The following is a 14224-nucleotide window of genomic DNA, read 5'->3' on the forward strand; positions in this document are numbered from 1 at the left end:
AAATTTCTAAATTAGATACAAACGACGATATATATTTATAATTAACCATTCCATTAAGTGAAATGTAGATTTATATCAATTGTTAACAATAATCTTTATAAAAAAATAAATGATTAAAATGCCTTTTTATGAATAGATTAATACGTTATTCTTCTGGTATTTATTTTTATATACTTATCAAACATGTCAAGATATAATACATTTTAAGTTACTAATTATTGTTATTGTTACATCATGGGCAACACACACATTACAAAAAACAAATAATACATATTTTAAAAATTATACAAAATAATTAACAATCAGATCAAACTCATATTCATTGTTGATTAATAACTATAGAAAAATATATCATATTTGCTATATTATACGAATATATATGTATACATGTGTTGTGTCGACAAAATACTCTGGAACTAGTCATTATAAACCGAAATTAGCAAAATGCAGATTTAATGAAATGTACCTAAACATTATGTATATGACATACTAGACATACAAATTGTATTGCCATTAGAAAAGAGAGAAGTTTTACCACAGATCTTTTTTATTTGCCAAGAAGTTAATAACAAGAGAAATTATTATTCAGTTATGAAGTAACAAAATATTATTTTTGTTTCTTGATTATTTATAATTATAAAATCAAATAACAGAAGACTGATCATTAATTTTATATAAGAGATAATGTAATAGATTCATGGAATAACAATGATCTTCACTATGGAAGCCCACTTTTATTTAAAGGAAGAACATGCGTGAAAGAAGATATTTGTCTTAAAACAAGATGTCATGATACTATGCACATGCATCACTATACATATCTATAATAACATGTTATTAAAAATTTGTATGTAAACATATAATTTCGTAACGTAAAAGTTATTTTGCACCATTTTTGGAAGAATTGATAGTGCACAAAGATTTAACGCCATTACATACGTAGATACGTATATGAAAGATGTACTGCTGAATTCAATTATATTTACTCCATATTTGTTTGCATTATGAATTATTTAACATTTTGTGATTGAGTAGATAGGTGAGATTTTGAAACTGAATGAGACAAATCTCATACAATTAGCACCTTGTTAGATTATTAGTTAAAATATACAACAATCATAATCATAATAATGTGCAGAGATACAATTATTATTAATGAAATTATTTAAATATTAATTTTCGATAAAAATAAATATTACATTTCGTTGAACAATAATTTGCTTGCTCTAAATCAATCATAGGTTTTAATATGTTTTACTGCATAATTTTTATGAAAATATACAATATGCAATTTTCAGGAAATTGGAATGATTTGACATTTTTCCAAATACCAGAATACATATATTTTAAATGAAAAAAATTACTTTTGTTTAAAAAAATTATGCAGTAAAAATACAGTACAATTAATAATAACTAAAAAAAGTATGCAAAAGCTAATTTTCTTTTAATATTGTAAAAATCTGACATAGCTAGTAAATTTATAATAAAGCTGCATAATCAAATAATATAAACTTTTGAACAAGTACATATTAAAAATTTCTTAGACAGTATTATCAATATACATTAATGAGCTTAATACCATTTATAGATTATACAGATCAATATCAGTGCATTGATCGCATTAATTTTATTAAGCGAATATGCATGATATATTTGTTTCAGTAATAAGTTCAAACAATTTTCTAATATATATACAATTAATACAAGAGCATACAATTAAATTAGTCATTAACAAAACATAATACTTTAATAGATGTATACTATTACCTTAAAGCATATTCTGATCACATTAATTGTTAAATTATCGAATGTAAAAATTGTAATAATTCATTGCACCTTTTCAGAGCAAATAGTATTGTTTTCTTTTCATGTATATCAATATTTTTACTGAAACACAGAGAGAGCTTATATATATTTAATTAATAATATATGGAAGTCTTTTCCTATTTTTCAAGCAGTACGTATAATTTTATGTTTATTAGAAACTAATAATTTAGCAGTATTTGTAACGATGATTCCAATAACACATAAGAGGATATTTAATTACAATGAACTAGAGAGCACGCAATATTACTAAAAATTTGTTTAGAAATTCAACAGGATACTTAATACAATAAAACATAGTTAACATATTGAATACTAAAATGCAAAGATATCAATCTTTATACCATTATGTGATTGGTCCAATTATATACATGATCTTTTTCTATTTAGTATTTATCATTTTTAGGCCCTAAGATTGGAACTACAATATTTTCCATACCACAAATTCCAGAGGATTTCAGCATATTAATTTTTTATCCATAGAGTATTTGCCTTTTAAACACAAAATCGAAATTTATATTACGACAAAAAAACTAAAGCATGAGAATGTTGGCATATAAATATTATGCAGGTATGCATCAATTTTGTTGAACATTAATACTTCAACTTAGAATAGTACTGATAGCCATATAGATCTATAGATTCTTAATGTTAAAAGTTGCAAAAAATAGAATCTTTTAATATAGAAAAGATTTTTTTAACATTCTCCTTCAGATAATATAATTTCAAATGTATAGAACTATTCATAGAGCAATTCTGTAAGAACCGATCCTCTCTTCTTAGTCTTTATATACATTAATATAGTTGGAGGTTTTATAATTACGTTCATTTATATATTATTAATAACTTGACTTCTAATAAAGTGTAGCTTCATCTGCAGATATAGCCAATTCTTCATCACTCCAATCACTAACTCCAAATCCTGATGATCCATGAAAACTGCGTGATCTTGCAACATTGCTAAAAACAAAGCAAATTCTGTTTTTCCTATCTCTAATATATGAAGAAAGAACCAGTAAATTATATTATTGTATACAGCAATGTTTTAACATGCTAGTGCTTTATAACCTATATAATGTGAAACACTGTAGAAACTGTAATTTTGTACATTTCCACTGAAATTTCTATAAAAGTTCATAGATATAATTAATTTCATTAATATAATTCTTTCATAGTTATTTTTTCTTTTAATTTTTTCATTCAGAAATTTTTGAGCAAATATTTGAAATATTGAACAAATATTGAGAAAAATATTGGATATGAAGAAATTGTGCATAGATAAAAATTTTTCAATACGCTTGGTTCTTTCTTAAATCATGCAAGTAAAACAAATTAATAAATAACACATTAATCTAGCTGTATTGCATTAATAAGCCACAACAAACTATTCTGAAATTTCTGATTTGCACACTCATAAAAATGATACATATGTATGTATATTGGTTTACTTTCTAGCAATCTTGTATACAAATAACATTATTTTAGTAAAAATAACCATTTTTTGCAGCTTCCACTAAAAATACAATTATGAAATGATCTTATGAAGTAAACAATGAATAATATGGATTTTTTTAATGTATACAAGATTAAAACTTTATATAATGCATATAATAAAAATAATATATGTATATCTCGTGTAAGTTTTATATTAAATTATAATATATCCATAGTATTCACATATTAATGGTGTATTGTAGATGAACTGATGTAAACAATAAACAATACAAAAAAGCAGCATTATTGCAATAGGATTTTCTTAAGAGGTTATGAAGAAAAAAACATTGAATGTCACATTTTTTAGTATATCCCTTAAAAAAATCTACATTGCAAAATCAAACAAGTCATTTTCGTACCACTTGCTTGTATCGATGGTCTCTATCATTAGATTATCGATCGCTATCGGTCCTACCAACATAGTGAAATAATTACTTCTTACATTAACTGAATAAAATGTTTTCATATGAATTTTAATTTAAAAATGATAAACAATTGCTTACCTTGGAGATAGATTGGGATTTGTATTTTTCTTAACCAAACCTGCTTTCCTTCTCCCTTCCATTGCCGCTTTCATAGGATCATAACTTTTACGACGTTTCCAATTTTGCATTTCAACTTCTCTTGCATTTGGCATGGCGGGCTTCTTTGTTTCTTTTGGTTTTATCTTAGATCCCTGTGATAAAAGAAATACTCAAAACTATGTGAAGATTATATACTATACATACATACATGTTTTATGTAAAAGATACATACAGCATTCGTAGTTCTATTTGATCTCATACTAAAACGTCCAGAATCAGTCCTACTTATGTTTGAAACAGATTCAGATTTTCGAGTATCTGGTGTAACTGCTTTACTTTTATTTATATTTCCTGGTAACTTTGTTGGTTGCAGGTCTAATCTTGCTCTGCGTAAACTGTAAACAATTTTTTAAAATATGTGTAATAATAATATCCATGGATTATATTTATAAATTTTTACCTAAATGCTCGATTATATTTAGTGTTTGAAATAGCACTTTGTGCATTCGGATGACGATCGTCGCTGCTCTCTGTGTCACTAGGTTGGTGTAATGTTTTTGATATACTTTTATGTAAACTATGACTAGTATCTTCATCGCTATCATTATCTGAGTCTACTAAAGGTGAATGACAGACTGTGATACGAGCAGACATAGCTGACATTACATTTTGTGTTGTTTGTAAATAATATGATGTTTCTACATCACTATCACTTTCCTGTGTATACAAAATTTAGTTATTATTTATAAAATTTCGTAAAAAATATGTTTATATATATTTACCAATTGTGGACTGCATGGTGGGGGTACTTGATTGTCATTCTGAGCAATGCTTAATTCGTTGTCAGACCATTCATTAGCTAATGAAAGAGCACCACCTGTCCCATGAAAACTTGCTGATCGTAATACAGAATTATCATGACTAAAAATATATTGGACAAATCAGAATAAAACAGAATTACATTCTGTAAATATTTGCGATATTATATCTTCAATATATACGTACTTTCCCGAACTATCTTCTGTACTGTGATGTTTCTTTGAATTATCTATTAATTTTTTTCTACCTTCAGCAGCTGCTTTCATTGGATCATAGCTTTTTCTTCTTTTCCAATTTTGGAATTCTACTTCCTTTGATGTCAATGTTGAATTACTTCTGCCAGATTTCTTCTGATCTTTACTTACTTTTTGTATAGGTCGTTGTGTAGTAGAGGCATGCTATAAAATATTTTAAGTTATTACTAATTATATAATTACATCTAACTTCAATAATTTTTAAAAATTTAGAAGAACTAAGATATAGTATGTGAAAAGTAAAACATTGACAAATCTAAAACACTTACCTGAGATGATTTTGGTGCTCTGATACTAAGTCTTGTACTATCAGTTCTTGATATCGACGCAGCTCTTGGTTTTATAGGTTCTGATTTCTTTACAGATTCTTTATTGTGTACATTCACGATATTTGTACGACTTCGATGATAATTTTGCTGTTTATTTATAGGTGTTGGTTTTACTTCACTTTGTGCTCGTCTACGTCTTTCTTCGGGAGTTGTATTTGGAGTTGTATCAGATTCACAACTTAATCTATGCATTGTACAGCATAATAATAAATACATTATGTCAATGTTAAATTTATTACTTTCATTATATTGCATATATTTTTTAAATACCTTGCTCTTCTTATACTAAAAGCTCGATTTAATTTAATTCCAGAAGAAACTGAGCCTAATGAAGATTTTGCTTGCTGTTCGCCAGTTTCACTGCTACTGTCAGAAGCAGCAAGATATCTTCCTGCTAAAGATGCTCTATCAATATCACTACTATTAAAGCTACTGCGACGGGATGACTGGCTTTGTGATTTTATATTTCTAATATTTGCATTGCTACATGATCTTTGGATATTTAAATTACGTTTAAGATTTGGACTATTTTGGAGAACACTATCTGTTGTTGTACTAAAGCCTACATTTCCTTCATGATAATTTGCAGTACTATTTGATTTTCTTAACATATATGGACTAAAAATATAAAAACAATATAATTAATACATATTAATATATTAAATATATAAATGAATTTTTATGCGTACCTATTTTCGACACATGTAAAATATCCAATATTTTTGGCTTGTGGAGAAGATTTTGTCAAATGCTTGGTTCTTTCCAATACTGGAGAGTTTACAATTTGAGTGACAGTTTTGCGAGTTACAATTGGACTGTTTGTTAATTTTGGTGTAGACGGTCTTAGGCGATTTAAAATTGTATTATTTGAGTATTTAATTTCATCATCTTGATAATATTTCGTGCTACTTCTTTTGGACGTATTACTGTCTGTTGTATTAGATGTATAATCCCTCCTACATTACAAAAGATCAAATTACAAGAATTATTTAAATTACATTTTTTACATATAAATGATTTCTTTATTTTTTACCTGTCCAAGGAACTACTTCGTCTTCCTAAATGAAGGGAAGTAAACTCTTTGGACGGACTACTTAATTCAGCATTTGTATCTTCAGTCTTTGATTTACTTGAACTTATATATTTGCGGATACTTCTCCTACTTTCGTTGGTATTAATTCTTCTAAAAAGAGATTCAGATAAACTTCCTCTTCTGGCCAAAACCCCATGTACTGGTGTTCTTTGTGAACTTTGTGGAGGTGTATTATAACTGTTACTGGTATCATCGTCTGACTCTCCACCAGAATCAATAAGTATATGTTGATTTGAAATTAAACCAATTCTTTCTTTTATTCGTAAATATGATTCTGCATCTAAACTACTGTCACTTTGTTCCTAAAAATATTTATCATTACGTATGCTTGTATATACATCACATATACAGTCTAAATATTAATACAGTTAATGAATATTTTATACATTGCGGCTACGAGCGAGTCGTTGCGATCTGCTATGAATAGGAGATGGTATTTTGGAAGGACTTAGTGGAGGAGTACGACCGGTTGGCCCACCAATTGCTGGCGGTAGCGAATTATGTTCTGCTACCTGAGTGGCCCATTCAGATATCCACGTGTTATTATCTCTTGAAATACTCATCTTTAAAATAAAAAATATTTTATATACTATCAAAGAACAATTATCATAATTATAATAAACAATGTATAATTGACATACTTTAAAACTATGAATACATGCTTCATTGCTGTCTTCTTCAGTTAAAACACCAACACTAAATATCTTATCAATATCCATTCTTGCTTTTTCCTCATCTGTATAATCTTTATGAATTGTATATGTTCCTGCTTCACTAACTGCTTCATCTGATCCTCCATCAACATTACTAACATTGAAAACATCTATATCTGTTTCAGCTAGATCATCTGGGTTTACTTCCATTGTATAACTGACACTAGATAAATTGGATCCCTTAACGCTTATGGTTTTATTTCTAACATAATTTATGTTAGACACTTTTTCAGATACATTGTCAGATGAATGTTCATATTCATCATCTTGATCAATATTCTTTGTATATAATTTTTCAGCATCATCATCATAATTGTTTACTTGAATTCTACTTAAATCATTTATAGTAGCAGACTTTTGTGGTACCCAATATGATGTTGCATTTGTTTTCTCTGTATAACCAAGTTCCAGTGAGAGATTCTTATAAGGAAGTTTAGGTTGTTTTGACTGTTCAAAAGATTTACTCATTGTATCTTGTTTATTTTGAAAATTAGATACTTTTACATTAGATTCAGACTTTTTTAAAGCATGTGATGGTTTTAAAAATGATTTTGAACCTAAAAATAAGATGATATAATTACAAAAAAATATAAAAGTCATTAATACATTACAACTGTGAAACAGTAAAAATATAAAAAACGATATTAATATTATAGACAACTAAAATCTTTTAATCTAGTATAATATAACGTTTTAATATCATATATGATATTATAATCATTAATGTTGCCAGCCTATATACTGTGAACATATCGAAAGTACTTGAGAAGAATATTAAAAAGCATAGTAAAGATGACTTCATCATGACTCATACATTACAAATATAGTCTTCCATTATATTCAGTTTGCTATTCAAAAGGAATTGTTTCCCAATCATGATAAAAATTTAAACACTTCAGACAATATATAATAAATACATGTTTATATTATACAAAATAATTAAATTATGCTAATAATTAATGATACCTCCCTATATATTAATATTAATGAAAAAAAATGTATATTTGTAAAGAAAATTAATTACTCATTTTCACAATTATTACCATATATTATATTAAAAAAACATTTTTCAAAGATAAAATTTATAAAACTCACTACAAATTTAATTTTCCAACATTTAAATATGTCTTTAACTTAATGAAATTACCTAATTGTTTCAGTTTCTCTGATAATTGATCTGTTTTTCGCTTTGTGTCATCCTCACTACTGAAATAGCCTTCAGAATGTGTACTAGAAACTTTTTGTTTTTGCATTAAGTTTGAAGAAACTAAAGTGCCAGGCTTTTTTGTATTTATTTCTACCTAAAAATTGAATTTACTTTATGCATATTTTAAGATACTTTAATTGTTTATATGTTTTTATATAAAATATACTTACCTTAGATGTAGAAAAATTTCTTTTATGTCTAGCATTATATCTCTCAAATAAATTTTGATATTTAGTTGTATCAATTTCCTTATTGCCAAAATCAATTGTGAAAGCTAATGGAGCTTGAGATACATAACCATCAGTAGAGTTTTCTGATGTTACTTCTACTTGTTCAGTCTTACAATCATCTTTTAGAACCTTCTCATCTTGTAATAATTCTTTTTCTTTATCTTCATCGCTTTTTTCTTCTTCCTCTTCATTTGTAGACACTAGGTTATCTCCTAAATTTTTCGCGTAAATTTGAGAATTTTCAAATTGTGCGTATATAATAGTATCATCACGTTTTTCGCTATCAATCGTTATATTTTTAAGGGAAGACAATGAATCTTCGACATCTTTAATATTTTCGTTGTCTTTTTGAATATCGTCATTAAATTCCATTGAATTGTTTGCCGAAAGTTGAGTGTCAACCTCTTTGGATGTGTTCTTTTCTACTTCCATATTCACAGCCATTGAACATTCCAATTTTAAACATCCGTAATTAGAATGGTCACGTTCTCTACGACACTACTATCTATTACAATTAATTTATAAATGCCACTCCTATAATTACATCTCACTGCTTGACTGTAACGTCATATAAAATCCAATATAGTATAAAATTTTTCTGACACATCGACACAGGTGCATCTATTATACGCCATTGACGGCAAAAAGTGTCAACATTCATAATTACCAATGTACGGAAGGAAATGTTACCAAAATGAAACTATTATGTGACTTCTTGCAGTGGAAATTTTAGCGCGGTACGTATGAATTGCAAGCAGTGTAAAATAATTAATTAATTAATTAATTAATTAAGTAAAAATTACATTTATTTATAACATCTTTTTTAAATTATTCAAAACTGATTAATTTATTAAGATTTAATTATTTGGAAGTTTTAATTTATTTTAAATGTTTAAAGTATAATTACGCGGGCATGAACGATGTGTTTTAGTACTCCAAGGATAACAACCCCGTTCAAATTTCCAATTGACTATACAAGAAAGCTATGCCATCTCTGAAATCATTACAGAGATTTATATTATCCTTAATTATATAAGAGAAATATTACGATAATGATACTTTATTTTTGTGTATAAATAAATAATGTATAGTAATTCCATACGATATGGCATAATATTATTGGTTCGGTATAAAACCAGGTTGATGAAATGGCGTGCTGCGTGCTATACACTATACGCTACTATATCAATGTTAATGTTTAACGTCTTTGGTTCTACGCGGTCTTCCTAGTTTATTGTATCTTGCATGACGTTAGATTTATCATTGTTAGGAGGGCGTGCAATTTTCACGATCTCCATTTACATATTTTCGTGATAATGCCAAAAAGGAAGAATCAGGCCCTTATAGATTCTGATAGTAGTGGCAGTGCATCAGAAAGTGGCTCGGACTTGGATAATGTAAATGATATAACCTTACATAAAAATCTCATATTGTATATCTTCTGTTTTACACATATAGTTAACTTCTAACATATCGAAAATTGATCAAATCAAGTTTAATAGTAATATATACTGTCTTAAAATACCTTCTGTACCTTTGAGACATATTATAAAAAGAATATACAAGCAAAATTTACTTTACATAACCTGTTAGCAACTCAAATAGTTCATTTTTAATTTATAAAAATTTACACTATTTTAAGCTTAAATAGGAAAGAATGTATATACATTCTAGTTTTTATAGTAATCATAAATATTTTGTATGTCATATATTTAACAAATTATTCTTTTTATTAAAAACAATTGAATTCTAATTTTGAACTTATATGTATATATATGTGTATATATATATATGTGTGTGTGTGTTTTTTTGAATCAGGACTTATTATCTCTCGCCAAAAAAAAGAAAGGCAAAGCCCAAGATGATTCTCAGTCTAATGAAGAAACTAGCACTACTAGAAAAGATAATAAACATGATTCAGACACATCAGATTCAGATGATGATTGGGGTGCAAAAACTGGTAAAAATAAAAAGAAGAAAGTGCCAACTAAAAGAAGTAAACGTAAAATGACAAAGTCTAGTAGTGAAGAAAGTGCCAGTGAAATAGAGCCTGAAAAAGTTTCTGAACCAGAAGAAGGTAATTAGCTGAAATCAGCACCAATATTAATATTTTGTAAAATTATTTTGTAATTCTATAACATTATAGAATAACTTTATATGTTCAGGTGAGGTTTCGGATTCAGATGCCAGTGTTTCTGACTCTAGCCAAGAAGAATTTAACGATGGTTATGACGATAAATTAATGGGAGATGCTGAGGATCAAGCAAGACTTGCCCAAATGACAGAAAAAGAACGTGAACAAGAAATTTTTAAACGTATTGAACAACGTGAAATCATGAAAACAAGATTTGAGATTGAAAAAAAATTAAGAATGGCTAAAAAACAAGAATTAAAAAAACAAAAGGAATCGAGGAAGAAAGAAAAGAGTGCAGAGGAAAAGAAAGTTGACAGAGCTCCAGATCCTAAAGAACGAAGCAAAGATCGTAAAAAGACAATAGAAGAAAAACAAGATAAAAAATTCCATGCAATGTCTCTTCTAAAAGCAAGACGAGAAGAAAAAAAAGAAAGAGGTAAAATATTGAATAAAATATTATTGTTTATTAAACTTAGATATATTTTATTTCTCTTTCCTTATTTAGAGGAGAAAGAAAAACAAAGGATAGAACAGCAACAACAGCAATCAAAGGATATTGAAGAAGAAGAATTAGAAGATGACCATAAAGGAGGAGCAAACAAAACAAAACTTAAAGCGTCTGATATTTATTCTGATGATAGTGGTTCATCAGATACTGGTGAAGAAGAAGAAACTACTAAACCATCGTCTCATCGCAGATCATCTTCAAGTGACAGTAGGGATACTGATTCTGATACTGATAAAAAGTTGGTGACACTAAATCTCTTTTTCAAAAGCATTAGTTGGAGCTTAATGATATTAATAATCAAATGTATCACTTTACAGATCTATTACTAGTAATAAAGCCAAACCGAAGAAACCAATATATGTCAGTACTAAGGAAGATCTCAACAAAATTAGATTATCTCGTCATAAAATGGAAAGATTTGTACATTTACCTTTCTTTGATAGAGTGGTACAAGGTTGTTTTGTTAGAATTGGCATTGGTAACAATAATGGAAAACCAGTATATAGGGTAGCTGAAATCAGTGGTGTTTGTGAAACAGGAAAAATATATCAACTTGGTGGAACTAGAACAAATAAAGGATTGAAACTAAGACATGGAGCTCAAGAACGGGTGTTTAGATTAGAGTTTGTATCAAACCAAGAGTTTACTGAATCTGAATTTTTCAAATGGAAAGAAACTTGTGCTTTGCAAGGAATATCAATGCCAACTTTTGAAGAAGTTGAACAAAAATTAAAAGACATTAAAGAAGCTTTAGTATACGAATTCAAAGAAGAAGATATAGAAAAAATAGTGCGGGAAAAGGAAAGATTTAAACAAACTCCATATAATTATGCAATGAAGAAAGCGCAACTTATGCGTGAAAGAGATGCAGCTAATTGTAGAGGGGATGACGAAACTGCCAGTCGGCTTAACCAAGAATTGAGTGAACTTGAAGAACGTGCTTCCGAACTTGATAAAATGCGCACTGCAACAATATCTAGCATATCTTACATTAATGATCGTAACCGAAAAAAGAATGTCGAAGAAGCTGAAAAAGCAATCATGGTAAATTAATAACACAAATTGTAGAATATAAAATTATTAAAGTATAATAATTTTATTAATCTAATATGTATTTTTTGTATAATAGGAAGAAATTAAAGCCAATAAAGGTAAAAAAGTTGATGATCCATTCACTAGGAGAAGTACTAAACCAAGAATGGTTTTTAAACCAGAAGATGAAGAAATATCGTCTACCGCTCTAGTAAATGATAAAGCAAGTCCTCAACAAACTGAAGTAGTAGCAGTATCTAGCGAAAAAGAAAATAGTCAAGAAACGAAGAAGAAACAAAGTACTGAAGATTTATTTAATGCTCACGACTTTGATATCACAATAGACTTAGAAGTACCAATTCCAAGTAAGTCCTACAAAAAATTCGTTTTATCTTTTTGTTAGTAAAAATTTAAGGTAGTTTAGTGTAAAATATAAGTACGTGTTATTTCTGCTTTTTTTTTTTTTTTAGATAATCCTGTTAGTGTATTGCCGAAACCTATTAGTAATATCAAAGATACTGGACCTCGACGATCTTTAAATCTGGAAGATTATAAGAAAAAACGAGGACTAATCTAACGTTTTATTAGCTTTAGAAGTAAAAAAAATGAGTCCTTGATGATCTGATTAATTCTGAAAACAAGGATAAAGTTTTGTAACAGTTGACTGAGAAACTAGCTTATGTATAGTTCTCGTATAACATTATTTTTTTGTTATAAATAATGATTCCTTTTTTATAGAAAGAATATAGATGGTTTCTACCATAATATTCTATTTAGAAAGAATTATTGTATTCTTGACTAAAGAATGTATTTCATTGTTCGTTAAAACATTTTTTTTTTTAACATTATTAATAAGTACTTAACAAAGGAGTATTACAATTTGAATCATTTAAGGACCTCATAATTGCATTTGTTTTCCTCTCTCAACAATACATCATTTTTTACTTTTTAACTGAAGTAAATTGACTTGTTCTCTTTTAGAGAGGAAATAAATTCAATATTGAAAATTAATAATTAATAATTTTCTAATACAAATATTGAATAGATAATTTTAATAACAAAAATCGCTATGGGTCATAAATATATCAATCATGATTTGTGTGTATTAATATGTGACATTTTCCTATGTTCTGTATGTTGAAATCAACATTAATAAGCGGCCACCTGGCGATAAAAAAAATACAAAAATTTATACGAATTTGAATTGGTCTCCAATTATATTTACGATGATTAATTGCTTTATATGAGAACATTATGAAGACTATCATACGTATAGATATTTTTTTATTCTCTGCAGTGTTCTAACATTGAAACTGCAAACTACTGCCAATATAATTTGGCTACACAAGCTTCAAAATATGGTTTACTACAAAAATTTGTAAATATTCTCTAAACAATTCAAATAATTTAAATTGCTAAATTCTTATATATATACATATATATTTCTGTACGAAATAAGGATAAAAAAATATTTTTAGATGTATACTTTTCTTATGTCTAGTTAATCTGATTATTGTTAACTTTAATCTATTAAATTTGATAGATACATAACAAATTATTATCGTATAATATGATTTTTATTGATACTAGAATGATCAGGTATCTTGCTGCATCTTCTGTCCATAATATTGCTCGTTAGATACAATCATAAAGTTGATATCTTGAATAAATAAAAATTTGATACTTTGCGTTAAAAAATATCCATTTTTTTGTAATTATGCACTATTAATTAAGAAAATAGATTAATTGAAAAAAAAACTAATTTTAAGGGACAAATTTTTATATTTCATGTATTTATTTCAAAATAAATGTTACTATACAAAATTTTATTTATCCAAGATGTCAAAAATTATTTAATATAATTTATCAAATTCAAAAATAGTTATATAATCTAATAAACTATAACATATATGAATATCAAGTATTAATTAGAATCATTACTCTACTATCCAAACAGAGCATGTTTGCTTTTATCCAAAAATCTGCCAAAATTGTACATATATGTACCTAAACAGTACTATTAAAAAATTTTAGAAAAATTCATATTTTTATTTATGTAAGGA

At 27.3% G+C, this 14224-nt stretch overlaps 2 protein-coding genes across 3 annotated transcripts; one reads left to right on the plus strand and one right to left on the minus strand.

Annotated features, from left to right (window-relative positions):
• Positions 1–133: 133 nt before the first annotated feature.
• LOC132907834 (putative leucine-rich repeat-containing protein DDB_G0290503) lies at positions 134–9142 on the minus strand. 2 transcript variants are annotated; one of them, XM_060961255.1, is made up of 15 exons: positions 8428–9142; positions 8198–8351; positions 6979–7607; positions 6724–6900; positions 6278–6639; positions 5934–6200; positions 5515–5862; positions 5185–5428; positions 4848–5059; positions 4625–4763; positions 4303–4559; positions 4075–4237; positions 3822–3994; positions 3678–3729; positions 134–2784 (listed from the first exon to the last, which is right to left on the minus strand). In XM_060961255.1, the coding sequence occupies exons 1-14, from the start codon at positions 8929–8931 to the stop codon at positions 3711–3713; spliced, it is 3648 nt and encodes a 1215-aa protein (XP_060817238.1). In that variant the 5' UTR covers positions 8932–9142; the 3' UTR covers positions 134–2784; positions 3678–3710. The 2 variants fall into 2 exon arrangements, with proteins under 2 accessions (XP_060817238.1, XP_060817237.1); XM_060961254.1 differs by lacking the exon at positions 3678–3729.
• A 512-nt stretch (positions 9143–9654) lies between these two features.
• Positions 9655–14202, plus strand: LOC132907688 (RNA polymerase-associated protein Rtf1). Its single transcript, XM_060961031.1, has 7 exons — positions 9655–9884; positions 10306–10564; positions 10653–11057; positions 11127–11367; positions 11447–12173; positions 12259–12526; positions 12632–14202. The coding sequence occupies exons 1-7, from the start codon at positions 9804–9806 to the stop codon at positions 12736–12738; spliced, it is 2088 nt and encodes a 695-aa protein (XP_060817014.1). The 5' UTR covers positions 9655–9803; the 3' UTR covers positions 12739–14202.
• The last annotated feature ends 22 nt before the right edge of the window (positions 14203–14224 follow it).

The sequence above is a fragment of the Bombus pascuorum genome, chromosome 6, assembly GCF_905332965.1.
Source record: "Bombus pascuorum chromosome 6, iyBomPasc1.1, whole genome shotgun sequence".
Classification (NCBI taxonomy): Eukaryota; Metazoa; Arthropoda; class Insecta; order Hymenoptera; family Apidae; genus Bombus; species Bombus pascuorum.

Bases quoted from the DNA above. Each gene is read 5' to 3' on its own strand.
- LOC132907834 (XM_060961254.1), bottom strand. From the start codon at position 8,931: ATGGCTGTGAATATGGAAGTAGAAAAGAACACATCCAAAGAGGTTGAC. The intron at 7,608-8,197 runs GTAATTTCATTA...TCTTATTTTTAG, and splicing joins AGAGAAACTGAAACAATTAG to GTTCAAAATCATTTTTAAAA. The intron at 4,560-4,624 runs GTAAATATATAT...TTGTATACACAG, and splicing joins CACCATGCAGTCCACAATTG to GAAAGTGATAGTGATGTAGA.
- LOC132907688 (XM_060961031.1), top strand. From the start codon at position 9,804: ATGCCAAAAAGGAAGAATCAGGCCCTTATAGATTCTGATAGTAGTGGC. The intron at 10,565-10,652 runs GTAATTAGCTGA...TTATATGTTCAG, and splicing joins AGTTTCTGAACCAGAAGAAG to GTGAGGTTTCGGATTCAGAT. The intron at 11,368-11,446 runs GTTGGTGACACT...ATCACTTTACAG, and splicing joins GATTCTGATACTGATAAAAA to ATCTATTACTAGTAATAAAG.